Source organism: Dromaius novaehollandiae, chromosome 1 (genome assembly GCF_036370855.1).
Source record: "Dromaius novaehollandiae isolate bDroNov1 chromosome 1, bDroNov1.hap1, whole genome shotgun sequence".
In the NCBI taxonomy this organism is placed as follows: Eukaryota; Metazoa; Chordata; class Aves; order Casuariiformes; family Dromaiidae; genus Dromaius; species Dromaius novaehollandiae.
In genome coordinates, this window is record NC_088098.1 from 90899803 (window position 1) to 90925888 (window position 26086).

A 26086-nucleotide genomic window follows, 5' to 3' on the forward strand; every position below is an offset into this window, starting at 1 on the left:
ACTCACTCGGCAGGGTTGCCATCCCACAGTGTAGAGGGCAAAAGCAGCCAGCAAGCCTGCTTGGGAATGCCTAATCAGCCAGCCAGCTGCTCTCATCTGGCTTTTCTTGCCACTGTCAGTGAAACAGTTTTGGTGTTTTGAACAAATACTCAAAGTGATTGTTTCTTCTTTATTTGGTTTATGCTGAAAAGTTGTCCAGGGGAAAACAGCAAATTTTGCACTGTAGTGATACAAACTTTGGTTAATCCAAAGGGTGACTTAATTCCTATTCAACATACCTAGCTTGCAAAATACTGCAGGCAAAAGTACCTTTGAAGCTTTTAGTTCTTAAAATATTCACAAGTCTTACCAGTAACAGATGAAGAAATACTCTCAACCATCTGCAAATACCCATGTGGGCATGCCCACTTCAAGGGGTTTTGTTTGCACTCTGTCAGGGTTTGGACGCAAAAAGCCCTTTCATGTTTCCGCTTCGGATTAAGGAAGGAGAACACATTTCTCTCTAACAAGCAATTAGATTTTGGAAGCAGGTATTTTAAGTTCTGATTGCTGAAAGTCCTGCCAAATCTCATATAACTTCACTTTACAGAAGTCCTGAATAGGACACATTCTGTGAGAAAGTGAAACTCAGCTCTCCACAAATACAAGCAACGCAAGTGCTGTGATGTCAAAGCCCTCAGAGCTCTGCCAAAGCTTCAAACCCAGACAACCCAGCAAACTGCCCTCACGCTCCTGGAAATCACAGAAGCTGGCACAGTCTCTGGTACGCAGCCATAAACTATCCTAGGCATATTTAAACGCCGGCACACCTGACCTGTGCTGATTAAATTATACCTCCCGAGTTTGCTCTGCGCCGCTAAAGCAAACAAGCAGATAAGGCGTGCAGGCCGGCTGCGCCGCCATAGGGCGGCTGCCCCCGCACGCGGTGGGGCCGCTCTATTCCTCCAGCGGGGTCTCTGTGGCAGGAGGCAGCCGCTCTAGGCTCGCTCTCGATGGTTGGCGGGGGAGTCGGGTGGGAGTCGGTGGCGCGGCGGCAGGGAGGGCGGCTGGCAGGTAAGGACCGGCTGCGGGCCGCGTCCTCCGCCGCGCCGCCACCGCCTTCCCCCTTCCTTCCGGCAAGGAGGGTCCGATGCCCCTAGGGGCAACGGTGCCGGCGCGCCGCCTCCATTCCTCCCCTCAACGGCAACACGGTCCCTCGGGGAGCCGTCGGGAGCAGGCGCCCCGGCACCCGGCGGCGGGAGGGGGGAGGGGGCGCGCGGTGGCTCCGCGGCAGCTGCGCCTGCGCGGGGCGGGGGGCGGTGGCGCGGCGCGGCGCGGCGGGGGCCTCCCAGGGCGCTGCCACCCCTAAAGTTTGGCTCGTGTGAGTACGAATTTCGGTAAAGCCGGCGAGTGATAGAAACGTGCCGCCCAGTTGAGTGTCTCATGGGGTCGCAGGTGCCAGCAGCTGCAGCGGGGGTGACGAAGGGGCCGCAGCCATGAGAACGTGAATGTAAAACGCGGGCGAAACTGGTATAAATTGGTGATGGAGGGATGAAAAGATCAGCCCAAATCGTAGCTGCTGACTGGCTTTCAAGAATCACTTCAGTTTTGAATCGTTAGCAAAACCGTTAAGGACGTTTGTTTAATCGTACCTGATGTTTTTGGATGTTTGTATGTTGAAAACACTTTGGCCCCCATCCTGCAGTTGGTCGCTCTTGGGCTGTCCTGCAAATATGCAGGTAGCCCCCTTGAAATTATCACTAATGTATCAAAGGAGAGAATTTGGGCTGTGATCCTGAAAATGCTTACTTTGCTATGGAACTTCATTGTAGTGTAGCATTATACTACAGTGTTAGCATGTTGGTAAAATTGAGAATAATTGCATATCAAAAAATTATGGATAGGCTTAAGTGCTTACCATATTGGGTTTAGAGATTACAAGTCTGGAGGATGGACTTGGTCTGGTGGTGTTTTCATTTTAATTGATGCTTTTGAGCAGTCTTGTAATAAGGCAAGTTCAGTACTCTACTAGGTTTTATTTTCTCCACTTCACACATGGAGAATGTGAAGCACATGCAACTCATACAGCTCAGTTAAATGTTCTCATTGCTGTAACATAAACTCCTTCACTCATTGCTCCGGGTGTTATTTTGGAGGATCCTGAATAATGATCAGAGGGTTAAGAGGGTATGTGCACAGGTTTGTGGGAGTCCTCAGTTCATGAAAATGCCCCAGGTGGGTCACTGGTGATGAATGTGCAGTTGAAGGCCTTGAGGGGAAGCAGAAGTGGGGGTAGTAGCAGGAGTATTTGGGAGGGGTTGTTTTGTGAGTTGTAGCACAAGTGGCTTTTTAAAAGTATAGCTCTGATAAGATTAGAAATGTAGTAGACTTAAGACTTTCACAGCACCATGATAGCGATACTCTATCAAAGAGAGTAATAACGTTTTATTATATGTAATAGGGTTTTCTTAACATCTACTTGACTCAGATAGCAGCAAAGTTGCCTTTTATGGATTTAACATTCTTTCTACCCCTTCACTGAAGAGCTAAGGAAGTTCCCAAGAGATGGCTGAGTCATTCTAGAAGATCTCAGTTCTCAAGAAAGAGGGTTAGAGAAAAGAAAGGTAAAGTTTTGATGTCGTTGAGATGGCTAACATTTAAAAAAAGAAAAAAGGAAGAAATAAGCTTTAGGACTTGTTTATATTCTTTAAATTTAAAAAGTTGTGTTTACTTTTTATCAGTAAGGCTTGTAGCGTTATGTCAGATGCCCTTTCTCTAAGGTATATATTCTGTGCAACTTGATGACAATTATGTAAGTCTTCTATTAATTACAAATATTCTGGTCAGATTTAGGATGCTGGAAAGCAGGTCTTCTGAGTTTTGTTTTATTCTCTGTGACTCTTTAATTAGTGAGATACACTTTATGAACCTTTCTTTAACCCAGCGAAGTATCACCTTTCATCCAAGCTGCTGAACAATGATTGTTCTTGATAAACACCTCTGATGGGTTTGATAGACGGTATCTGCATGAACATGTTTTTGATTTATGTGGGTATTTCATTGTAACTTTTTTATAACAGCTGTCTTTAATTTTTCACAAGTATGCTTCTAGTTTGTGCCAAGAAATTTATTCCTTAAACTTTAGAACGTTTGGGTCTTTCTTTTTCTTTTGAGTTGCCATGTTCTTCTATTTTAAATAGTATGGTGAAAAAAAATTTTTGTTTTTTTTTAATTTCAAATTGCTTTAAATCAGTTTATAATTGATTTTTATTTTTTATTACATGATCCTAACCCTAAGGTGTATGAGTGAGTTTTGCAAACTTGGGTTTTGCTAGTTGAAGATGATATGCCTTAAGATTCTGAAGTTCGGTCAAATGACCGTCTGCTTGATGCAAGGTTTCAGCTCAAAAACTGCTTGCTCAGGCAAGTATGTAGGCCAGAATTCACCCAGCAGGCTACATAATGATGCTAGCTAGCTTTTTGGTTTCAAAAGCTGTGTTTGTAGTGCTGTGTATAAATGGGACTTTGAAAATTTTATAAAACAGTGGGAGAGAGTTTCCATCTCCTCTTTCTTTATAATTTGTAACGTATTTTAGGTGTTTTTATAAATATGGTGCAACTGTACTTCTTTTGGAATCGCTTTGGTATACATACATGGAACATGCCTTACAGCTACGATTGTGTCATCTTGGAGTCTTTCAGTGTTGTTGTTTTTTTTCCATATTTATTTACATATTCCGTATCTCAGCTGCTGCTGAGAGCAAGATCCGCTGGGTAATATTCATTTGTCAGGCAATGAAATGTGGGATAAAGTTATTATCCATCATAATTCAGCTAATTTTCTTGAACTGATAATCATGAAGATTCTAAATGTGCACATTTCCAAACAATAACAAAGTTGTAGGAACTGACATTGCTGGGGCACCTGCAGTGTTAATCTTGTGTTCCTCCTGCTGTACCTTCATCTCCAGTCCTGTAGTTGACTCCCAGACTTCTGCAGCTAATCTGATTACATCAGTGAGATGGGGAGAGGGTGACAAGACTTGTTCAACAGTGAGGAAATGAAGGGTGGCAGAGTTTCCCCCTACTCCTCTTCTGAGCTGAGAGTGTTCCTTTCTGTCTCTTGCTCCTGGAAAGAGCTAGAGGCCAGCTGCTGTTTGTGTGCGGAGTGGCTGGGGAATTGTGTGAGCAGGAGTGCTGTAGAGGAATGGGAGCTCCTTTACCCTGAGGAAGAAGGAGAGGAGGAGTCTGTTCTCCAGATCCCCAGCAAGATCAGATGAGAGGTTAGTAAGGGAGTGGGGGGGAAAGAGATGCACTACCTCCTGCTGCCTGAGCTCTTACTTAGCTACTTGTCCAAAAGGTTCAGTAGTATCCTTATTCTTGGTGGTACCATGGTAAGTTTTTAGAATTACTGCCAGAAGTAGCTTGAATACAATTGCTCATCACTAGCTTGAACAAGAATTGCTGAAGCAGTTCTGAGTCCTGTCAAATACTGTTCTAAGCTGCAGTATTCCTGAAGGATCTTATTTAGAGCTCTTATTTTTTACATCTGGAAGTTTTCTCCTGCACAAAAACACATCTGTAATTGGGCTGAAAATCTGTGTAGCTCTGAATTGTGTTCAAATATGGAAAAGGTCCTGTACATTTAACAGCTTAACAAAATTACGCTGTCAACACTGTTTCCTTATAGCTGCCTTTGTACTAGGCACTAACAATTTGTAATCCTTACTGAGAGAAGACTGCAAAAATAGTTGTAAAATTGTTAAAAGCTTCAACCGGAGTGTCTCAGGTGCAGTTTTCATACAGGAGTACCTCAATGAGAAACAGAATGGGATTCTGTTCTCAGTTATGCATTCATGATATTTGTATAAGTTCATTAGTTTTCATTTTTTACAACATGGTTTACAGATAGACACTTGTAAACTGAAAATTATAAATGTATTTAAATAGCCATAGATCTCTACTACTTACCTCAATTCCAGTCCTATATGGCTTTAGCTATCTGTGGTTGATCCTTTGGCTTAAAAAAAAAAAAAATTGTATTCTGAAGTACTTAAAGCTGCAGTAAGAATGTGCACTGATTTAATTCCATGCCTTTCTCAGGTGTAGTTTAACTGGCTGTATTATTTTCTTTGCAAAGAAAGATGAGTGAAAAATTTGGCTAGAAATGTGTTTCAGCATTGTTGGTTTTTTTCGGAGGGGTGGGTCTTTTTTATGTAAAGTGGAGTAATCTGTGACATCTGGCATCCATACTGGCTGATGCCACTCCAGCAAGGCAGCAGCTGCCAGAAGAAGGTAGAATATTGCCAAGTTGAATCTTAACCTTAGCTTTCCTGTGCATGAGATTCTTGTGTGAGCAGAAATCTGTTTTACCTTTTTCTTTTTCACAGTATTACACTGAGCATACGGGGGAAGGTGTTCTTAAACTATGTTGTAGTTTTAAAAGCCACTTCTATGATGAGCAATTAGGGAGTTAGGGAGTGTGCCAGTTCAGTTTTCTGTTTTCTTGTTCCACCTCTCTGACTGCGCTCAGTCTGACAGTGCTGTGTCTTTTACAGTGAGGTCAGTGGCTCAGCTGTAGTTGTCTGACAAGGGGAGCCATTCATAAATGTGTTTCTTGGCCTGGAGAAGCTGGATTGCATTTTGCAGCAGAAAATCAGAGTTCATTACATCTTAGTGAAAACTCTGCAGTGATATTGAAATAGCACCCACTCAGTTGGCCTGTGTTTGATAATGATGTTGGGTCACTTGCAGCAAAGGCTCTGTAAGTGATTATAAAAAAAGCATAGGTTTTTTGTTAGGCAGTCTCAGAAATCTTAATGTGATGTTCTAGGCGCTGAGTAATTACCAAGAATTAGGCCTTTGTTTGTAAGTGAAACATGACTATATAAGAAAATGTCTCTTTTTGTTCAACAGATTGTCTGGGGGTGTTACAAGTAGCTGTATAGCCACTCTCTAATATTTGAGGTAAAAGGTGGAAAAGACTTTTTATCAACTGTGTGTGCTAGTAGCCAGAAAATGATATATATTCTGAATAAATATACATGACTGCTCATTAAGAAGCCATACATCTCAAGCAATACAATGGATCTTTTAAAGCACTTTGTTAGGTTAGTATTTCACTACCTTCTCTAGTTTTGAGCTAGCAAACAAGTTCTTTCAGGCTTTTATTTTGTCATCGTAAAGTGAATAGATCCATCCATTGCACTGGTCAGATGAGGAGCAGAAAAGAAAAGAAAGGCCAGTTGTGGCCTTAGAAACAACCCCTTTGGTAGTGCATTTTTCAGTCGTTCTCTGGCCATTTCAGCTGTTGTGAGAGGAGCAAAAGTTGTTTTCATATCTTAGTGCTCAGAGGTTTTTACAGTAATAATGGGAATTCTGGTAGTGGGATTAGACTATGGAGGAAAGAAAGTGGGCAGGTAGTAACTGCAGGTGGATTGGCATTGCCAAGAACCACTCTGTGCAGTTCTACAGACTGTCTGTTAGTTGTGGTGCTCTTTGTGGTGAGAAGACATTTGAAAATGTGAATTTGTGTTGGCTGTACCAAATTGAGGCCACCCATTTTTGTTATTAGATGCAGGAATTCTGGATTGAACTTTTCAGTTTTTTTTTTTTTTTAAACAATTAATTTCAGTTGTACAATGTATTTGGATTGTAAAATGAATTTAATGATCCTGGCTTGGCTCTTGCAACTGAGTGCTCTAGGGTATTAAGCTGCTTGTTCACTTGGTGTGCATTTTTAACTTCTTCCCTTGGAAAGCTGCTTATTCATGCGGCTTTATCTAGAACAATGTCAGCAGAAGACTTTTGTAATGTGTCGTCTTATGCAGCATTTTTTTTTTTTTAGGTGTGACTCTTGTCCCTGTTTGTTTTGCACGCCTCTGCTCTCTAAACTTAAAGCCTTGGTAAACATAATACATAGGCATAGAATCCACTTGCGCTGCAGCTGTTTTGATCTTTAGGGAATCTAACATAATTGAATCCTAGGGGAAACTTCTGTAATAAATGAAGGTATGTGAATATCAGAACTCAAGAACTTTAAAATCTACATTTGTCAAACATTTAGCATTAACTTTAGTAGTTAACTTTTAACATCAGCCTGCACTCAAACTTCTTCAGTAATGGGAAGCTAAACTAGCAGGTGTTTCTTGATGCTTTGTGATCTGAGTGCCATTCCGGAATGGAAATGTTTAAGTCTGTGAAATTAAATACAGAGAAACCAGAAGATATAAAATCAATGTTTCCCTAACGTGCTCAAAGAAGAAGCTAGATGTTCTAGGTAAAACAAAACAAAACACCTAGGAACTCATCTGTGTTTGGATGCTAGATTTACCATACAAGCATCCCCTTCAACTGACTGGGCTCAAAGTGTAACATTAGGATGGACAAGATTGTAATGAATTACCATTTCCTATATTCTGTTCTGGTTTTGTTTCTTCATATTTTTCTCACTGTGATGATTGTAATGATTTTGTTCCTGCACTGGCCAAATTCAGCTAAACTTGACACAGGAGTCAAAGTTCAGTACAGAAGTTCCTGTATTTTTTGCAAAAGTAGTTGGCCTCGGAGAGGGAAGAGATCCTGAAGGAAAAGCTCACCTCTCTTTAGAAACCTGACAGCCCATGTGAAAGAGAGAGATCTTTAGAATTCTCAGCTGTGGAGGAAACTAATTGCATCTTAACTCTTTAGAAATTAAGGCAAATCAGTAAAACATAAATTCAAAAGAATTTGTCCAGTGCATTTGCTGTTGAACAAGTTCTTCAGATCATTGATTATAAACTAAAGCATGCTGGAACACAGGAATAGCAATCTTCATCTGGGGTAATACTGCGCAGAAAAGCAATGGCATCCCTGTTGGAGCCTCACTATCTCACTTACCCCTCTGATTTTCTTCTCTTTGTCCTGCGTGTCAGAGTTGAAGCTGTTTGGAGAGTCCTCTTTCAGTGTTTTTTTGCTGTAGTGTTGCTCATGTGTGAAATGGCTTTGCAGTGTTTGGCTGCCAAGCCTTTCCTCACTTAAGCCTATTATAAATATCTTTTGTGATGCTCACGCACACGGAGACAATTTATGTAAACTAAACCTCTAGGTTATTTCCTCGTATGTTAAGTCATCTTTCTATTTTTTAATTTGTAGACTAGGGAGTTGGGGCTGCCATTACTTCGGTTGTTTTACACTCAGCATCAAACAGTTATCGAATAATAAATAACAAGAAAAGAACGCGCAGCCAGCACATCTGCTTATATTCTAGACACAACTGAAATGTTTTCACTGGCAATGGATTTTATTCTAATCAGGCCCCACAGATGCACTTTGGTCTGTTTCTTCTGAACTCATGCATTTCCTCTTTACAATTGGTTTAAGGCAGTTTTTAGAATGTTACCAGTTATTGCCTGGAAATGTATTGTTTTATTATCGTCCTAAAATAACTGTCCCTATTAAACAGAAAGCTGAGCTACTCTTTTTTTTCTGCTCCTAGTTGTACCATGTCTTTTGACATTCTTCAGCAGGAAGAATAGTCAGAGGATCCCAGGTGGTTATTAGAAATACTGCTTGCTTCCTGACCTGGCTTACCTCACATTTGTGTAAGTATTAATGCTAGTGCAAAGGACCTACAGTTTGGGGGTAGGAATGGGGAGAGAAGTGATACAGTGAAAGTCAAGATCCAGGCTGATCTGAATTTATATGACTGTGAGAACACTGGTTAAAAGATACAGTAATTCTAAAGGTTTTTTCCTGTGTTACTGAGTATCTGAAACAAGTTGTTACCCAAAACTTTGGCGCAGCCCTAATAATGAATAAGCTTTGTTGCGTAGAGAAGACCTACAGGTAAAGCTTTGAAATATCTACCATACGTTTCAAGTATGTGTTGCACAAGGAGTTCAAACAGCTATGAATTATAGGAGATTAACATTTGTTATCAGGCTGTAACTATCCTTTCTCTCCCCACCTCTAATACAATCTGTTCTAGCATTGTACTCTGTGGGTACTTCGGTTTCGTCCTTACTGTATTATTTTGCCATTATCACTATGTTGACTGGAAGCATGAGAAAATTCCACCCCTTAACTGGCATAGATGTGCCCATAAATTCCTCTAATGTGGGCGCAACTCTACCAAAAGAAATGTCTGACTGTCAGCTTAATATATGGCCGTCAGGGAGGAGGCCTGGGTAGGTTGGCAGGAAAAACCTCCTGGCAGCTGTGCACCATGTGCCGAATCAGGGCTCGCCTAGCACCGCTAGCACAGTGGCACTGCTGCCCTAGCAGCCTGCAGACGCCCTCATGGGCCACATGGCTAAGAGATGCCTCAGTCACTTATGCGCTGCTGATTCTGCTAGGTTGCTGGAAGAAAGTTATGGGGCAAAGCCGTGGAAAAAGCACCAACAAGAGAGAACCTCACAATAAGAGTAATGTAGCGAGTTACCTTTTGTGGAAATACTAGTCTTTAAACCAGACAGTCTAAATACCCTCGTATAAAGTGCATGCTTCTGTCACTGATGACACTGTGCTTACCAGATGTGACCAGGCGATACGGAGAGAAGTGTGATAGGAATGCCAAGACTTCTCCATGGGTGTGGATGTGAGGAGGGACAGCTTGATCTGTATAAGAATGATATGAGTTTTAACATTAAAAATCCCCAAATAGAACAGGTACCAGAAAGGCTCAGACAGAAACTGTGGTTTGCTTTAGCCTTTGTTTCTGACCGTGGTTTGTTATAATTTGTTTTGCAGTACTGCTTTTGGCACACCGCTCCATCCAGATATGCCTGAGCGTCCCGCCTGCGTGCTGATTCTGTCATGCAGTGGTGCCCAGGGAGAGGGAGGGAGGGAGAGAGGCTGCCTGCCTTCCCTCCCTGGGATGTGGGCAGAGGGGAGGAGCGTGGGGGACGGTGCTAGGGAGCTTCGCTAGGGCTGGAGAAAACCTGGAGGTATTGGCTTTTTACAGTCATCCTGCGAGTTTTGAGCTGACTCTTTCCTGAAGCCTGTTAGTTGTAACAGAGGTCTCTTTATGGTGTGGGGTTTCACAGCTGAAAAGTGTCTGCTGCTTGCATAGGGCTCTCCGTACTTCTTGGAGTGACTGCTCTACAGGAAGGAGGGATGTGGCAGCAGCAGCAACAGTGAGTAATTTAACGTGCTTCCTTTCGGCTTGAAATCCTGAGAAGTGAAAAGTGGGGCAAAAAGGGTGTTTATCTGAGGATTGTTAATATGTATATTTATTTTTTACTGCTGATGCGTTCACCATTTCTCAGTGCAGTTAGTATTTCTTTAATAGGTGGAGGTAATAGGATTATAAAGCTGTTATATAAAAGGGGTGCTAAAATGTGTTCGCTTAAAGCCCAACTGGAAAACTAATCTGCTAAAAAAGACTTGTGAAAGGAGTGGCTTTAGACACTTATAGAACTCAAGGACTTGAACTGTCTTGTGTAGAAAAGCTGACGGTATACATTGATCTTTCTACCCTGTCAGCTGTAAAGAATTTAATTCTTTCTTGGAAGGTTTGAAGAAGGTTGCTGTATTTATTTGTGATACCCCCAGAGCAAATCCCTTGCTGCTTTGAATTTGGGCCCTTAAAAAGTACTAAGTAAGTCTGCACAATATTGATCTGATAAATGCTGTCCTAAGGAGCTCTTTCGTGCTTCATTTCCTGTTTGGAGTTCTGAGGGGTTTTAAAGTTAGGTTGAAAGGAATCCTTTTTGCAGCTGTGGAATTTGTGCATTTCACTGAACTTGAGAAAGCTGCAGAGGGTTCTGGAAAATCCTGTATGATAGGGAACCTCTCCTTACTGGGGAGCGCGAGACAGGCAGAATTGGAAGGTTGCTTTGTGGAAATTCAAAAAAGCTTCCACTAAATGAATTTTGCATGTGTGAAACAGAAGGATCTCTCTAGAGCTGCTCTGCAGGTGTTCTGTACAGGGTGAATTGTTTTAAATAGAAAACACTTGAGAAGTAAAGTTTAGGCAGCAAGTGTTCTGCCTGATTATTTATATTGTTTATATTGACTTAGCTTTTTCTACAAATAACCATGTGAATCTAGGCCTTAAAGTAGTTGTCATAATGACAATTTTTATTTAAAAACATATCAGTGAAAAATAAGTTTTTGAAAAAAAAGAGTTTATCAACCCCAATTGCATGTCAAAGTTTGTTCATAAGATTTTATTTCTTCAGGGCTACCAATAATCCATCTTCCTGCTGACCTTCTCTTTGACTACATAGAAATTTTGTCTAGATGAAAAAGAATGGCTATCAATCTAGAATTTGTGGGTATCTCTCAGCTTGGTTATGGTAGTAGCTTCAGTGAGGCTGCTAGACAAATGCCTATTTCATATGGGCAGATTGACCCTGCAGCCCACATGCACGGGGAGCCAGCTGCACGTATGCTGCTCGTTTGCTATGTGCTTGCACAGCAGATCTGAGTTGGTACACGTGCCTGTGTATTTCTGTTGGGAAAACCCTGAATGAAAGTGGATGGCTATAATCCAGTTGTTTCGCTTAGAAAAAATCTCGTCCATGCAGGAACCTCACTTACTAATTTGGGCTGTCTGCGGACAGGGGCGAGATAGGGTTTTGTGTTCTTGCCCACAAGCCCAGGGATCGTGATTTGAAAACCCCTGTTCACTGAGGGGGTCAGACAGCAGTGCATTTCTGACTGATTCCTACAGGTACCTTATTCTGAGCAGTGCTGGGGAGCCTTGGAAAATGTAAGTAGGGTTTGCCACCTATTTCAAAATATGTAGCAGGTTACAGAACTTGAGCTCACAGACCAGCTGCAGAGCACAAGGGCAGCTGTCAATACAAATAAGATGTTAGGTACCCAACACATCATACGGTATTTATGTGCCTTAGTATGATCATGAATTTATTTAGAATGGTGTTTGCAGTGTCTGCCTAGATATGGATTTGTCTGTCTGTATATGCAGAGAGACCTTTCTCATTCTTTGTAAAGCCTTTGACTTTGAAATTCTGGCTGACTTCATTTTTGGATAACTACGTTATAATTTTTTCATGGATTTTGAAGTGGTACCACGGTCTTTTTAACCTTGTGGCCTGAAGTGCTGTGTTTTTGTTGCGCACAGCTAACCAGCTGCAGCTTTCTAAACTAGGTTTGGTCATGCTTCACTGAGAAGTTATATCACAAGATGAACTGCACTTTAGGTCTGTGTGAAAGGTCCTTGGGTATGTGTGATGAAGGTCAGATCTAGCTAGAGAGAGGTTTGACGGCTACGAGAAGAGTTTTGTTGCACCACTTACGTTTTCACACCCATATTCGAAGGACAGATACCCAGAATTACCAAGTATAGAAGAAGGAAGAACTACATTTCGAGCATCTTGGAGATTATTGGTTAATTTTTGTAGCAAGATTTGTTTAGTATTGTATTTTTGTTTGAATTATTTTTGCACATATTTTAATATCTGACCCAGTGATCTTTTCCTTCTCTGGTGTGTCAGCAGCGATTTGCTTATCATCAGCCTGTACTTAATAGGCGAGGGTTTCCTTTTCTGTAAAGGTTAGGAAGTGCAAAGTATTTGCATTTCACATAAATTGCAGTGTGACCATTGGCCTTTATTAAAGCTGGAGTAGATTCTGCATGACTATTCTGGTCGATATTTTATTTTATTAAGGCTGTTCCATTAATGATGATCTGATGGATGTGCTACAGCTCTGGCTTTTATCCTCTATTTCTGAGTATAACTTTCTATCACTAGCCTCTGGGCCTAATACTTTTTTTCTTTTTACAAGGCCACAACTCTTACTGTTCTTGAGTCAGGGTTAGTTGTCTTAGCAACCCAGGAACACCAATCTTTTAAACTGGCTGGTGAAAAATCACCTTTTCAAAATAAGTAAGCTTTTACTGACTAAGATAAAGCATGAAGAGTCCTTAGCATGAAATGGTAAAGTAAGTACTCCAAACAAGCTTTTATTAAGGCCTAACCTTGTGCTCGTCCTTTTATTTCCAGTTACGGTCATCTTATGTTCACGGGTTCTGCATCCTTGGTGGAAGTCATAAGTGTCAGCTCTTCACTGCTTTTTTTCAGTTGCTGTCATTCATGAGGGCAGAGCTTGTAACAGTTCATTAGTATAGCCCTTCTGTGCACATGCCATTTCCATGTCCCAGGAAAAGACTAATACCTTTTACTTTATGAACTAATAACGTAAGCTGATTGAATTAATTTGTGTATATTTTTCCATTTAACATACCTGAAGCATCTTCATGCTTTCCATGTGTTGCAATACAAACTATATTCTCCATAGAAGACACCAAAATACCAAACTGCAAGCTTAGTTGTTTGTATATAAAATGTTAATTATGCCCTTCTGCATGTGTTGTGATGAGTTGAAAACGACTAATTGTTTGCAATTATGCATGCATATTTATGCCACTTTTATAAAGTGCTCAAGTATAAATATTTTAAGCAAGAATAACGTTCAGCTATTCTGACTGCCATAGAACTCAGAGAAGAAGTTAAGGTATCGTATATATATGATATGCTAACTATCAAACTATATGAATTAACTAATGTTGACAGTAGTAAAATCTGAATATGCGTCAGTGGCAAGTACTGTGAACTTCTAGTAACATATGCTTGTAAATGGCATTCACAAAATTGACAAAATCTGTACACGTGATATTCTACTTAACTCAGTGTGAAGGGGGTACAAATCAGATTGGTGCAGTGAGTTCAGAGTTTGCTTTGTTTCCATAAATTGGTATCTTTGTACCTTAGCAATTTTACATCTGCATGCTCTTCCTGATATAAAAGTATTTCATAAGTTTGTTCTTCTGACTGATGCCCCTGATTGCTTCTTGATGTTTTGTTGTTTTTTTTCATGGGTAGCTTATCTTTACATTTTTATTTGTGAAAAAATAATTTCTCATGGAGGAGGATCTGTTTGCTCCAGTTTATGCATGAGTGGTAAGCAGCTATTTTAACTTCTTTTAGAAAAATACAGTCTGCTTCTGATACTGTGGGGGGCTGTGAATTTAATAAATTGATTTTGATCATTTTTTTTGTCCACTCTGGCTGGGCAGTGGATAACTGCACTTTTATTTGCATCCCCATTGTTTGGGTGATAAGGTGTGGTGGGGCAATAGGGTAAGGGTCTTTGAGCAGTTAATTCTTCAGTTGCTGCAGTTGCGAATCCGAGTCGTAAGAGACAGAGCTGAACTTCGAACAAAGCTATGGTCCAGAATCCCTCCTGTCATGCAAAAATCTTTCTTCAGTATGTATGGCAGGGATCCTGCAAAGGCAGAAATAATTTGATGAAGCAAACCATATTGACAGCTAATTAGGAAACAATGCTTGGGTGAAAGGGATGAACCGATGTTGCAGCAGGCAATATTCAAAAACAAATATTATCCTGTTAACTTCAGTTTTGAGCTTGACTCTGAGCAGTTGTTTAACTCAAGTTATATCAATGTGATATTTCTGCTGTCACCTCTCAGGGCACCATAACTGCAAATTTGTATTACTGTGGCATGTCTGCCAACAAGACTAAACAGAATGTCCGAAGTAAAATTTCATAGCTGAAATAAAATATAATCATAAAATATATTGATATTGAAATATGCTGAAATAAAAATAAGACTGAGATTTTCATTGAATATATTTTGTCTTTCACTCCTTTCCTGTAGATTTTTCCATTTAATCTCATTCTATTCATTTTTCTTTTCCTTTTTCATGCCTCTTTCCCTTTGATATTTGATACATGATAGTTTTATCTGCATCTCATTTTCCTAGTTAGGGGCTTCCCCCCCCCCCCCCCAATACGAAGATTGATTGAGTTGGGACTCTAGAAGTATGGGGGGAGGTTAAACTGGATTTAATTTATTTTTTATTTTGAGCCCATTTGAAACTTTTTTTTTTAAATTCATTTTTCTTAACTGTAAAACAATGATTACTCTTGTCTATTTTCCTGTGCAAACTCAAGCTTTCCTTTTACTGGAAAGTGAATCCCACCCCCTATCTGTGCTGTTTATCTCTTAACTGAGACTTTCCTCCTTCCTCTTTTCCTGTTGCTCTTTCACATTTTAGTTCCCTCCCCTCCCCACCTGCCTGCAATCCCAGTAGTGTGTTTTGGGCATTCCTTCAGTACTTCAGCTGTAGCCTGCAACTCATGTGAGGATCAGCAAAATAAAGTGTGTATCAGTTACTGACAGCAACTGCATTAATATTTTTAAAAGGTTAAAAAAATCCTCAAACCATTATTTGGGGTGTATATGGAGACTCTGGATTTAATTTGTGTTGCCATACATTTGACCAATATAGTATAGATTAGAATACTGAGTTTCTTGCACATCACAGGCTTTTTAGGACAGTAAAGTCCATCACCTTATGTCTGTCATGTGCATAGAGGAAAAAAATAAGTTTTTTTTTCCTGTTTCTTTTTGTTACATTGTAAATGCACCTATCTTTTGTAAAAATAATGTCTTCAGATTCAGGGGAGACATGAAGAACGCCTGTGAAAGGAATGTGGCCAGTGATGGTTACCCACTCAGCCGGGGCAGAAGGGGATCAGGCAGCCTTTGGCGGACCCTAGGGAGGAAAGAACAACAACTTGTTTTTTCTGTGCAGTTGTGATGGCCCTGTTTTCAGAAATATACAGTGGGAGTAAATGTGTCTGGGATATTACCAAAATGTTAAATCTAAACTTTGGAGGGGTGCAAAAACAATTGGATATCTGAAAATATCATAGCATTGGTTCCAGCTTGCTGGCCACCCTGATGTTGTAAAATGCTGCTGCTGTGTTGGTTTGGAGTGTTTGTATCCCTGTGGGCTCATCTGCTGAACAACAGGTACTTGCAGAATAAGGTCCCTAGAGGCATGATTGTTTGTAGTAGCCCTTAGTATGGAAAATGGTGGAATGAGGGCTCTGTTTCAACCTTTAATTTTAAAATATGTAGAAGCACCACACCTCACAAAGCTGATGATGCTTTTCTAGAACAGATTCATTGGACCCCTCACCCTTCAGGGACAGACGCTGGAGTATCCATCTGTCAGAGTCCAGTACACTCTGACCAGGTTCTTTTCGATACTCCACACATGGAGAGGGCAATGCTTAATATTAAAGTTTACTTTGAAGGTATTTGATGTTACACAGGGTTTCTGATTTAGCAGAGTGATACAGCAGTATACCGAAATCTCAATACAAGTGTATACACTTACACAGTTCAATCACAATACCAATATGCTTGCCATTACCAGTCTCTCTAATATGCTCACCATCATGATGCTGGGCATCCCCAGTGGCCAGGAAGGAATACGTGAGTTGAAGCCAGCTCAAGCCTGTTGCTCTATTCAAAATTCCTTTGGTAGTTGTTCAGGTTTTATACTCTGTGTTGGGCTGAGCCATGTATACGCTTCCCCCGTGCTGGTCTGGCTATCTCAAGAAGACATTCATGTTCTTTTGATAAACTCAGGAAGAGTTTACACCAGTTGATCCACTCAACAGAAACAGCTGCTTATCTAAAACAAAAGGTCACCCTCTGGTCCCTTTTGAGTTGAGATAAAGTCAGTGCTCTGTGCAACAGCTGTGGTTAATGGATCACATCCTACATTATTCCTGAGCTTCATGGGCACTTTGCCCTTGCCCATCTTCCCTGAGACTTCTTCCGTTGTAGGGGTTTATTGGTCAGTCACACCATCTCCCTTGGTACCTTCTTCCTTTTCTTTCTCAATTTATGGATTCTGTTCTGAATGCCACAGAGGCTGTGTTAGGACTGTTCACAAAAATCCAGAACCAGTGGGAAGATGGCCAGGTCAAAAGAAGTTTTGTGGGTTTGAAGTGGCCCTTTTTTAAATAGCAAGGGGGGCAGATCCTCGCTGCTCTGCATTGATCTCCAGGCTCTGGAATATCTACATGACAGTATTAATCACTGCTAATCTCTGAATCTGGTTGGGTTGCAGGCCAGATTTCCTCCCTTTTTTTGTAATATTCAGGATGGAGTTGTTTCCAGAGAGCCACGGAAACACGGAAGATTTGCAGTTGGATTTGCAATAATGGTTGTACCCCCTTAGGCGCTCAGTCACTGTGTGTTGCACCCTGTGCTGTAAGTAACAGTTATGTGACAGGTACCAGAAAGAGAACCGGGCTTCCAGATGAACTGGTGCAGGCTGGCTTGTGTGCATACTACTCAAAGTTAGCGCCATGTGGAGCAGATCATCAGCATCACTGCAAAATACTTAGGGTGGATTTAGTCTGGGTCTTGTGTGGTGACCCTGAAACATAACTGCTGTTTATGTGTGTGTGGATGTGTGTGTTAATGTGAGACTGTATTGAGGCCTGCCAGAGTGGTGGAATTATAGCAGGATATTGAGGATTCCTGAGATGTGGTAAAAGGAGTATGAGGTGTCTGGGGAAACATGGCTTGCTGGGGTAGTTACCAGCAGTGAGAGTGGTGCTCTTCTAGGTGTATGCAAGACCCCTGCCAGCTAAATCTGCAGTAAGAATTCATTGGACAGCTCTGACGATAGAGATGGAGAAATAAGTTCATAGTTCACTGTTCTGCTGTTGATGTTTTTGACTGTATAGGAGAAAAAAGTGAGCAAGGCATAGTTTTACCACAGTATCTAAGTGAATGTATGAAGGAGGTGTGCTGAGTAAATATGAAGATTTTTAGAACTGAGGTCATGAGGTTTGTTTGCATTTGGGTCTGAAGGATGTATTTCTTTTCTGTTGGATAGTGCAGAGGTAGGATATATTAGAGTGCCAGAAAGGGAAAAACACTGAATGTTTGACCATGGAAAACAAGTAATCAAGCTTACCATGTCCATGACATATGTTATAGATTGCCCCTCACAAAGTTGCTTTCCAGTTGTTTATCACAAGATTTGAGATCCTTTTGTGGAAGGCACTGTGTACTATCAGCATACAGCTTAGCTTTGCTGATCATCTTGGGTTTTGCAGATGTATATGATAGTCCTTAACTGCACAGATTTTCTACTTCTGTAGGTGAGCTGGGTATCAGCTGTTGCTCTATGGCTGCTGTTTTCTGTTCTGTTCTGGAAACAGCTAATGGGTGTCAACAGAGGAAAGACAAGTTCTGGCTAGTTTCAGACCATTTTCAGACTTCCTTGGAGAGTAGTAGAGACCTATGTTGTCAATGCCTTACAGACTATTCTGACAATTTTCCACACAGAAAACCAGGGAAGAGGGTATAAATGAGAGCACCAAGCTTTTGCTTTGCTTAGCCTCAGTCCTTGTTTTTTTCTGCAGGTGGCTGTTTTCATTTGTATTTTCCTTATCAAAGCTCTCTCTATTGCAATTTCATTCTTTCTCTGCTATGTTCTAACAGGCAAGAATATTAGCATTGTAACTCTATAGTATGGTGGCAATGAAAGCCTGTATGAAGATGGAGATTTTGAAAGAGGTGTCAGGAGACAGAATAAAGGATTGGATCCTTGCAGACCTATCATGGAAAACTGAACCTTTCCTTATAAAAGCAGGATGATTTACCTCTGTCCTGTTTATTCCTCATTACAGCAGCATGTGAGAGGGGAATACTGGGCAATGACCCACAAGGTGATAATGTCAGGCAGTAGGTATGGAATAGTTTCTGATGCCAATTAAGCATTACGTGGTTCACACTACAGTGTATAGCAGCATAGCATTGATAATATTCTCTCTCAGAAGAAAACAGTTTAATTCTTCAGAGATAATTTCATGGGCTCTTCATTTTGATGAGGGGAGCTGGCTTTACCCATGGCCAGCAGAATCTGTGGCCTTGCAGCTGTTGTTAATTTTGGTAGCAATAGCGGTAATTAAGCTTGTGTAGTGCCAGGCACCATACACAGACATAACAGGGGGCAACTGCTGCACATTCTGATTTGAAAAAGGACAGACTGGGAGTGAGGAGCAAAAAAGAAAAGTATTTTGCCTAAAATCATGCAGCTGGTTTGTGACAGAGCTAGGACCAAAGCTCAGTCTCTCAAATTTCTGACCAGTAGATACTTCTTGTTCCTTTTATGTTGTGATGCTCTGATTCTTTGGCTTGTTGTAAGTTCTTTTCTTGAAGTCAGTGAAGGTACAGCATTAAAAGCTAACTTCCCATCCCTCCTTTTTTTGGTCCAGGTTAAGCCAAGTTTTCTGACATTTCGAGGACAAACAGCACCAGAACTCCTTGAACTGCAAAACCAGAGGAAGTGTGGCAGCCATCCTTACCTCCCACTTTCCTTCTCTACTGTGACGTTATTCTTGGGACCTTTGATTTCATCCCCAGTGAGTGTGCAGTGAAGGGCCTACCTCAGGAAGAGAGCTGAGGAAGCAGTCTGCGGACCTGAGGGAGCCATGGCATTGAGCTCTTATGTCCTTCACTTCTTCTATAAGTTCAAAGTGTTGCTGCTTGTCACTTTGTGTTTGATGGTGCTATGGGCCACACTCAGTTACATCGTGGACTCTCGACAGGCAATTCCTAAAGCTAAGAGCGTGGTGGAAAATTTCAGAAAGGTAACCAGCCTGGAGGAGGAAGAGGACAGTCAGAAGGAGAAGACCAAATCGACTGTGAAAGTTCCCACAATGCAGTCATCTCAGGGTCATTGCCCAGCTGTCTCTCCATACCTACGTAAGTGATACTGTTTTCATCTTCTTTTAACAAGTTGCATCTGCTTAGTGCTGCTGACTTGGTTTTCACCTAGCTGTTTTTCAGTCTGGCCTTTTTGCTGTGAACCAAATAACACTACCAATTGCAATAAGTACTTCCGGATGAGGTAGTGACTTGTGGCACTTAGTGCCTTAACTCCTGTAGGAAGATTTGGCTGATGGCATTGGGTAGGCTTGGAAGGGGGCAGGGGAACAGTACAGTGCACGGAACTGAGGCTGTGAAGTGTGGCGATGTAGAAGGTTTCTGGATAGGGCAGGGTGTAGCTCTTTGCCGTGGGAGAACTTTGGAATATAGCTTTTAATGTCAGGAAGCTTGACCGCCTCTGCATTTTCAAGTTGAATGTGGTAGAAACCCGTTAGTCATTCTGCGCTGCTTGTATTTATCTCTGTTGTCACCTTGTATGTGTTCTGGGTGAAAGCCCCTATCCTACCACTTTTGGGATAAGATGAAATGGAAGGCATTCCTACTTGTAGGTTAAACTTGATACTCTATTGGATGTCAGGAGGAGAGGGTACAAAGACAATGGAAAGTCCGTCAAAAAAGCTGCAATAACCTAACACCTATGTATTAAACTTTGCTCTGGACTGCTGACTAGGTATTTAAAAGAGCGTGGACAGTTTTCTTCGCTGCTTACAGCTCTTTAATCTGTAGAGCTGGACAGTTTTTCTTCTGAAACTGTGAACTCTACAATGACAGCATAAAGAAAGATGAGCCTTATCCCTATTTGCCAGTTTCACAGATTTCTTTTTTCTTTTGTTTATAGTGTTCCATTTTTCTTCCACACAAGAGACTTTCCTTTTCATTATCAGATGTGCTTTCACCTCTTTACCTCAACAATTGAAGGTCTTAAAAACTGCTTTGGGGGTAGTACTCCCACTTAGATCACTGTATCATTGAACTTTTGGGGGTAATTTATGGTGAAGGTTCAAATAGGTGACTTTGTTTCCTAGTTTTAGCTGTTTTATTAGACCACTTCTACTGCCTTAGACACCTTGTGCTAGCAGCACCAGGCATCTGTTTTTCAGTACTGTGTCGTCGTCGTCCTCTTCTTCATGAGCCCAATTAGGTACTTGTTTCTGAAACGGGATTCTTCCCTCCTCCCTGATGTAGTCCAAAAGGTTACTGTCTAGGTGCATCCTCCCTCCCACCCCTTTAAGTGTATTTGTTTAAGGTAAAGCCATGTACTCTCACAGTTGCTTGCATTGTTCTCTTTCGTTGGTTTGCTGAATGTGAAGGGGCTAGAATGACAGATCAGTGCAAAAGAAGTGATGAAATTTTAATTTGGCTAGAAAGGGCCCTGGTATATTTTCTCTTATGTATTTCTAGTCTTAAGCCTGAGGTGCTTTTGTTCATGTTTTAAGCTGTGGTGACTTCTCATGGCCTCAGCCCTACATCTCTTTCCGCTTTGCTGTCCTCCTCTTTGTCCTGGCAGCCATCTCTGGTCAATCCTCCTGCAGTAGGCTGGAGCTTTTCTTGATTTTTCTTATCACTGTTCTGTATCAGTTTAAGTGACTAAACATTTGATATCCCCTCCTTCCACTGCCTCTGTAATACCATTGTAGCTCTATTTTTCTCTTTGAAAGCCTGGGAAACGAAATGCTCGAACCTGGGTTTCTTATGCTGGTATCAAAGTACCTTATGAGGGCACTGGACTAGCCACACCCAGAAACAAATCAGGAAAACTTCCTGTGCTTCTCCTGCAGGAGGTGCCAGCAAACTCACCTTCAAAGCATCTCTCACACTGGAAGAAGTAGAAAAGGAGAACCCTCAGGTAGCCAAGGGCCGGTATCACCCCAGAGAGTGCTCAGCATTGCAACATGTGGCCATCCTCATCCCGCACCGCAATCGAGAGAGGCACCTACTGTACCTCCTGGAGCACCTCCACCCATTCCTACAGAGGCAGCAGCTGGACTATGGCATCTACGTTATTCACCAGGTGAGGCAACTATACAGAGACTTGTTTGGGTGGGGGGTGACATCATTGCTCTGCAGTCCGAGGAGAGGTAAGCTGTCACCTCTGCTGTCAAGCATCAGTCCTTTGAGCCTGCTTTGAACATTTCCGGTTGTTGAGGGTCTTCTAATTGTGGTGGGGCTTCCAGCCATTGCTGGTAACACTGGATGATATGAGCTGCTGTTAGGAAAACTTGGAAGTATTAACAAACCCTGTCTTTAACTGTTGTCCATTTCTCAGTCTAACATAATATTTCTGAGTTAGTGTTCAGATCTTTTGACAACTCACTTTTCCTGCACCATATATTTACACAACTAGGCTGAAATATTTTGTGCCTTTAAATTCGGAGATGTTTGAACTAAAGGTCTCAGTTTATATCTAGCTCTTCTCTCCCATCTACTTACTAGCTGTCATGCTTAGTAAGCTGCACATATCGTGTGGTTGTACTTGTTGTCTCGTGGTAAACATACTACCTACTACCTGTAGGTACTGTAGTTGCATGACAAGAGCTGAGGGAAGGAACAGTTATAACATTTGGTTCTTGAAAGACTTAATGACTTCCTTTTTTATATTCTCTTTAGCTCTGCTGATTCAGTGGCTAAAACTTGAGCATTTAGACCTTTGCCAGGTTCTTTTCCATCTCATATGGTGCATATGTTCTGGTGCATATGTTCTGGTCACATGAGTTAAGGCAGCATAGATTTCTCTCTTGTAATATGTTGTCTTTTCTTTGATCTTTAACTGTATCAGTTTTCTTTTACTGTCATTTACTTATGTGCTCTGCTTTGACTGTAGACAGATTTTTCAGACAGCAGGACACAAATGAAGTGATAAGTTAGTGAAATTTCTTTTCCTTTCTGTTTAACTAGCCTGGAGTCATTTAATCAGGAAGAAGCAGCACATTGTAGGAGAAAACTTACGTTTTTGCTCTACGTCATGGCAGAACAATGACAAAAGTCATGGCAGGATTTACTTTCAGTTGGAATATACTGTTCTTTCCTTGTTTATAGTCATCATGTGGACTGTAAAGTAGAAAAGTGGGGCTTTTTTCTGCATTAGTGTGTACTGTAATTGTACATATAATGGCTGAACCCAACTAGCAAGCAGTGGTTAAGAATAAATCATTGGAAGAATGGGCATCCTGGGTTTTTGTTTTATTCTGTTTTATTGAGATATGTGAGGTGGAGAAAGGCTGTCATTATGTAAGCAAAAAGTAATAAGGAGTTCTGAAAGTTTTGTCTGATCTGAGCAGCAATGTGAAGTCTGGAATTGTTCTCTTGAACTTTTTACTTGGAAGATTGGGAACTTTTGCTTAGCCTTTCATGGTGGATAGGCACACCCATACACTGGAAGGTGAGTCTAACTAAAACTTTCTTTTATGGCAAATCCATTTTCAATTTCCATGTTTTATGTATCTTTGAGGAAAGAAACAGATAAAACCAGGATTTAACTATTAAAATATACTACACTATGTATGTACTATACTATACATACTGTAAAATACATTAAAATATAAAAGAGCCTCATTTGGAGGAAGATTAAGAAATGGGCCTTTTATATTTTCTCAGTGAACCATGAAAAAGGCATACATAACTCCAGATTTCTTCTTTATGGTTTGGTATGCTATGGTACTCTTGTAGTCACTCTTCTTCCCTAGAAGAAAAGGAGGAGGATTCTCCTCCTCTCTATAAAAGATGAGAATAGACTTTACTGTTTGTTCAGCATATGGTCCAACATTGAAATGGCCTTTGATGGAAGGCAGTAGTAATTGTCTTTCAGCTATTTTTGTACAGCAAGGGGGTCGTTGTCGTGGACTAGAATGGCAAAGGAGACAGAAAAACCAACAGATAGTAGATGTTGCTGCCGAGCTATGCTGTATTTGCTATACAACATATGTGATGATCTCTGTGTGTTCTTTACCAGTCATCCAAAAAGTTCTGTTGTTCACTCAGTCTATGTTTTTGTCATCAGGAGCTTTTCTGTCAGATTTTTTGTGTGTCCTGTATATGAAAATACTCGAGGACTTTGACATCAAAGATTTTGAGTGAATTGTGTCTAAGTTTTTCTTGGAAATGCACTCTTTCCCTGACTTGAAATGGAAGCAATTGATTCTCCCTCTCTTAATTTTTCAGAACGGGCCCTGGGCTTCATTTCCCTAGCTGCAGGTATGATGAGCCATAAATTCCATGTATCTTTGTGCAGGAGCAGATGGCTATTGGTAGTGGTGAGCAATTTGCTTCTTTGAAGCAAAGTTACTTATTAAAACAATAAAACATGCTTTGCATATGCCTGCTTTTCCCTAGAGCTAACCATTTTCTGTCTGGGGAGGCCACCTTTTTATTCTTCCATGGAGCCTCTTTCTGTCATTTGCTAGAAACTGTCTGGATTCCTTTCTATGAAAAATTGTTTTTTAATCCTTTTAAGTTCACCAGGCTGCTAGCTCTGACAAAACTGACCGTCCTGTCCGCCTACAGACAGGATTCTGGAAGCATAAAGCTCATCCCTTTGATTCCAAAGCGAGGCAACTTCCCAGCTTGTCCTCAGGAGCAGAAAGTGTTCTGCTGGCTGGTGTGTGTGTACAGTCCAGTAAAAAATAAATAGATAAGTACTCATGTTGCTTCAGAATGAATTGTGTCATTGTAAGCTTACAAAACTGCCAGATACATTTTATATATATCTATATCTATATATATATTTACACATACATATACACATATATATAAAATCTCTCTCTATATATATCTATATCTATATACATATATTTTAAAAACTGGTGGAAAATGATATTTGTGAAAAGTGAAGATACACTAATGTATAGTAAAAGCAAACAGCTAAAATCAGTAAAAGTAAAGTGAGGCTCTTTGCTAGGAGGAGTCCCTGTGCCGTATAGTAACTAGGGTGTAGGTAGGAGTTAAATAAAACATGAAGAGGCTTACATTTTATTTCCAGCTCTGCCACCTACTGTGTGGCCTAAGGAAATACACTTGAACTCTTTTATGATCGTCCACTCCATTTTGCAGATAGCAATGTTTAATCACCTCTGTCAAGTGCTCGGAAATCTATAAACCAATCACTGTGGGAGTACCGTTATTTTTTTAAGCTTCCATAAGCTGTACAATCACAGTTGCATAGAGTGCTGGTTTCTAAACTGTCTACTGATACCTCTTTTGCTATGTAGCCTGATAGAAATTCCAGGACTGGAGCAATGATAGTAGTGGAATTGTGTCGTGCAGCACGCATACTTCTGGTAGCCAGATAACCGTAGCCTTTTCTGACCCTGACTGTGTTATTTAATGACAAGTAGACAGAAAGAAACACTTTAAATCATTGGCTTCTCTGATGCTATATGTAATGTCATGGAGTAGCTCTTTGTGTAGTTACTGCTGTAAAGGCTGTGAAGCACAAGTGCAATTGTGAACTATGTGATTAGAACAAAAGCCTGGGAGCAGTTCTGGTTAAAAAGGTTTGACTTTTTTAAGAGATTTTTCCTTTCTTTTCCACAGGCTGGCAGCACGAAGTTTAATCGAGCTAAGCTGTTGAATGTAGGATACCTAGAGGCCCTGAAAGAAGAGAACTGGGACTGTTTCATTTTCCATGATGTGGATCTGGTGCCAGAGAATGACTTTAATATTTACATGTGTGACAGACAACCAAAGCACCTTGTAGTTGGCAGGAACAATACCGGATACAGGTAGGAAATCAAGACTGTGGAGAGAATACCAACTGGAAAATACCATATTACTGATAATGTTCGTCTTCTGATGGAGACGTTTATTAGTGTTATTAGTACATTTCCATCTGACACCGGATTTCTGGTGATAACATTCTGCGTCCCTGGAGCTCCTTCTGAACAAAGGTCCTTACAGACTCCTTTGAAGTTAGCCCCTTGGTCATCTATGCAAGTGGTCATCATCACTATTCCTGTTTCTGGGGTGATGTAAAGGCAGTTCTGAGTGTAAAGCAACACACCAGAGGTTGAAATACAGAAATATACTTGTAGCCTTCTGGTCCTGTGGTTTAACAGTATGAACGGTCAGGATTGTGCTAATAAAACTTTTCACTTAGCTTTTGCTGTTGAAGAGGTAACTTCTGGTATTGAGATCTCAAGTGTGAGAATTTGCCAAGGGATAGAATTGCCCTTTAACTATTTGACTGTGCAGTGCCTAACACAGGAGTGCTTCACATGAGTCCTCTAAGTGCTGCTCCTGTGATACAAATCATTTAAAGTGAAGAAGTCAGGTCTAGTCCACCTCAGAGAAAAGAGACTCCTGAGATTAGTGATTTTAATGACTATAGTGGTTTGACTGAACCTCTTTCTTTCAAGATTCACCTCTTAGTCATGTCACTCTAAATATTAATTAGAAATGGACTTTTCAAAAGCTAATCTCGGAGTGCTTTGAAGTGAAACTCTGCTTCATTTCTGGATTTTCTTTATCAAATATATGAGAAAGAGATTGGCTGTGCAAGTTCTTATATAGAATAATATTTACTTTACCAATTTTTTAGTAAAAACTGGAACAACCAGAAATGAACTAGGCTTGCGACAGATTTTTGGAGTAGTG

General features: G+C 40.9%; 1 protein-coding gene across 12 annotated transcripts in view; it reads left to right on the plus strand.

Moving 5' to 3' along the window:
* Window positions 1-665: 665 nt before the first annotated feature.
* Window positions 666-26086, plus strand: part of B4GALT4 (beta-1,4-galactosyltransferase 4) — a 32742-nt gene continuing 7321 nt past the window's right edge. The window contains exons 1-6 of one of the 12 annotated variants that reach the window (XM_064520050.1): window positions 990-1053; window positions 8456-8561; window positions 10031-10094; window positions 19045-19534; window positions 21277-21509; window positions 25028-25215. In XM_064520050.1, coding sequence (XP_064376120.1) covers window positions 19261-19534; window positions 21277-21509; window positions 25028-25215 — 695 coding nt within the window. In that variant the 5' untranslated portion in view covers window positions 990-1053; window positions 8456-8561; window positions 10031-10094; window positions 19045-19260. Of the gene's footprint in view, window positions 764-974; window positions 1054-1265; window positions 1361-2523; window positions 2604-8455; window positions 8562-9823; window positions 10095-19044; window positions 19535-21276; window positions 21510-25027; window positions 25216-26086 lie in introns of those variants that run through there. The other 11 variants (XM_064520060.1, XM_064520046.1, XM_064520069.1 and 8 more) reach the window with 11 other exon arrangements.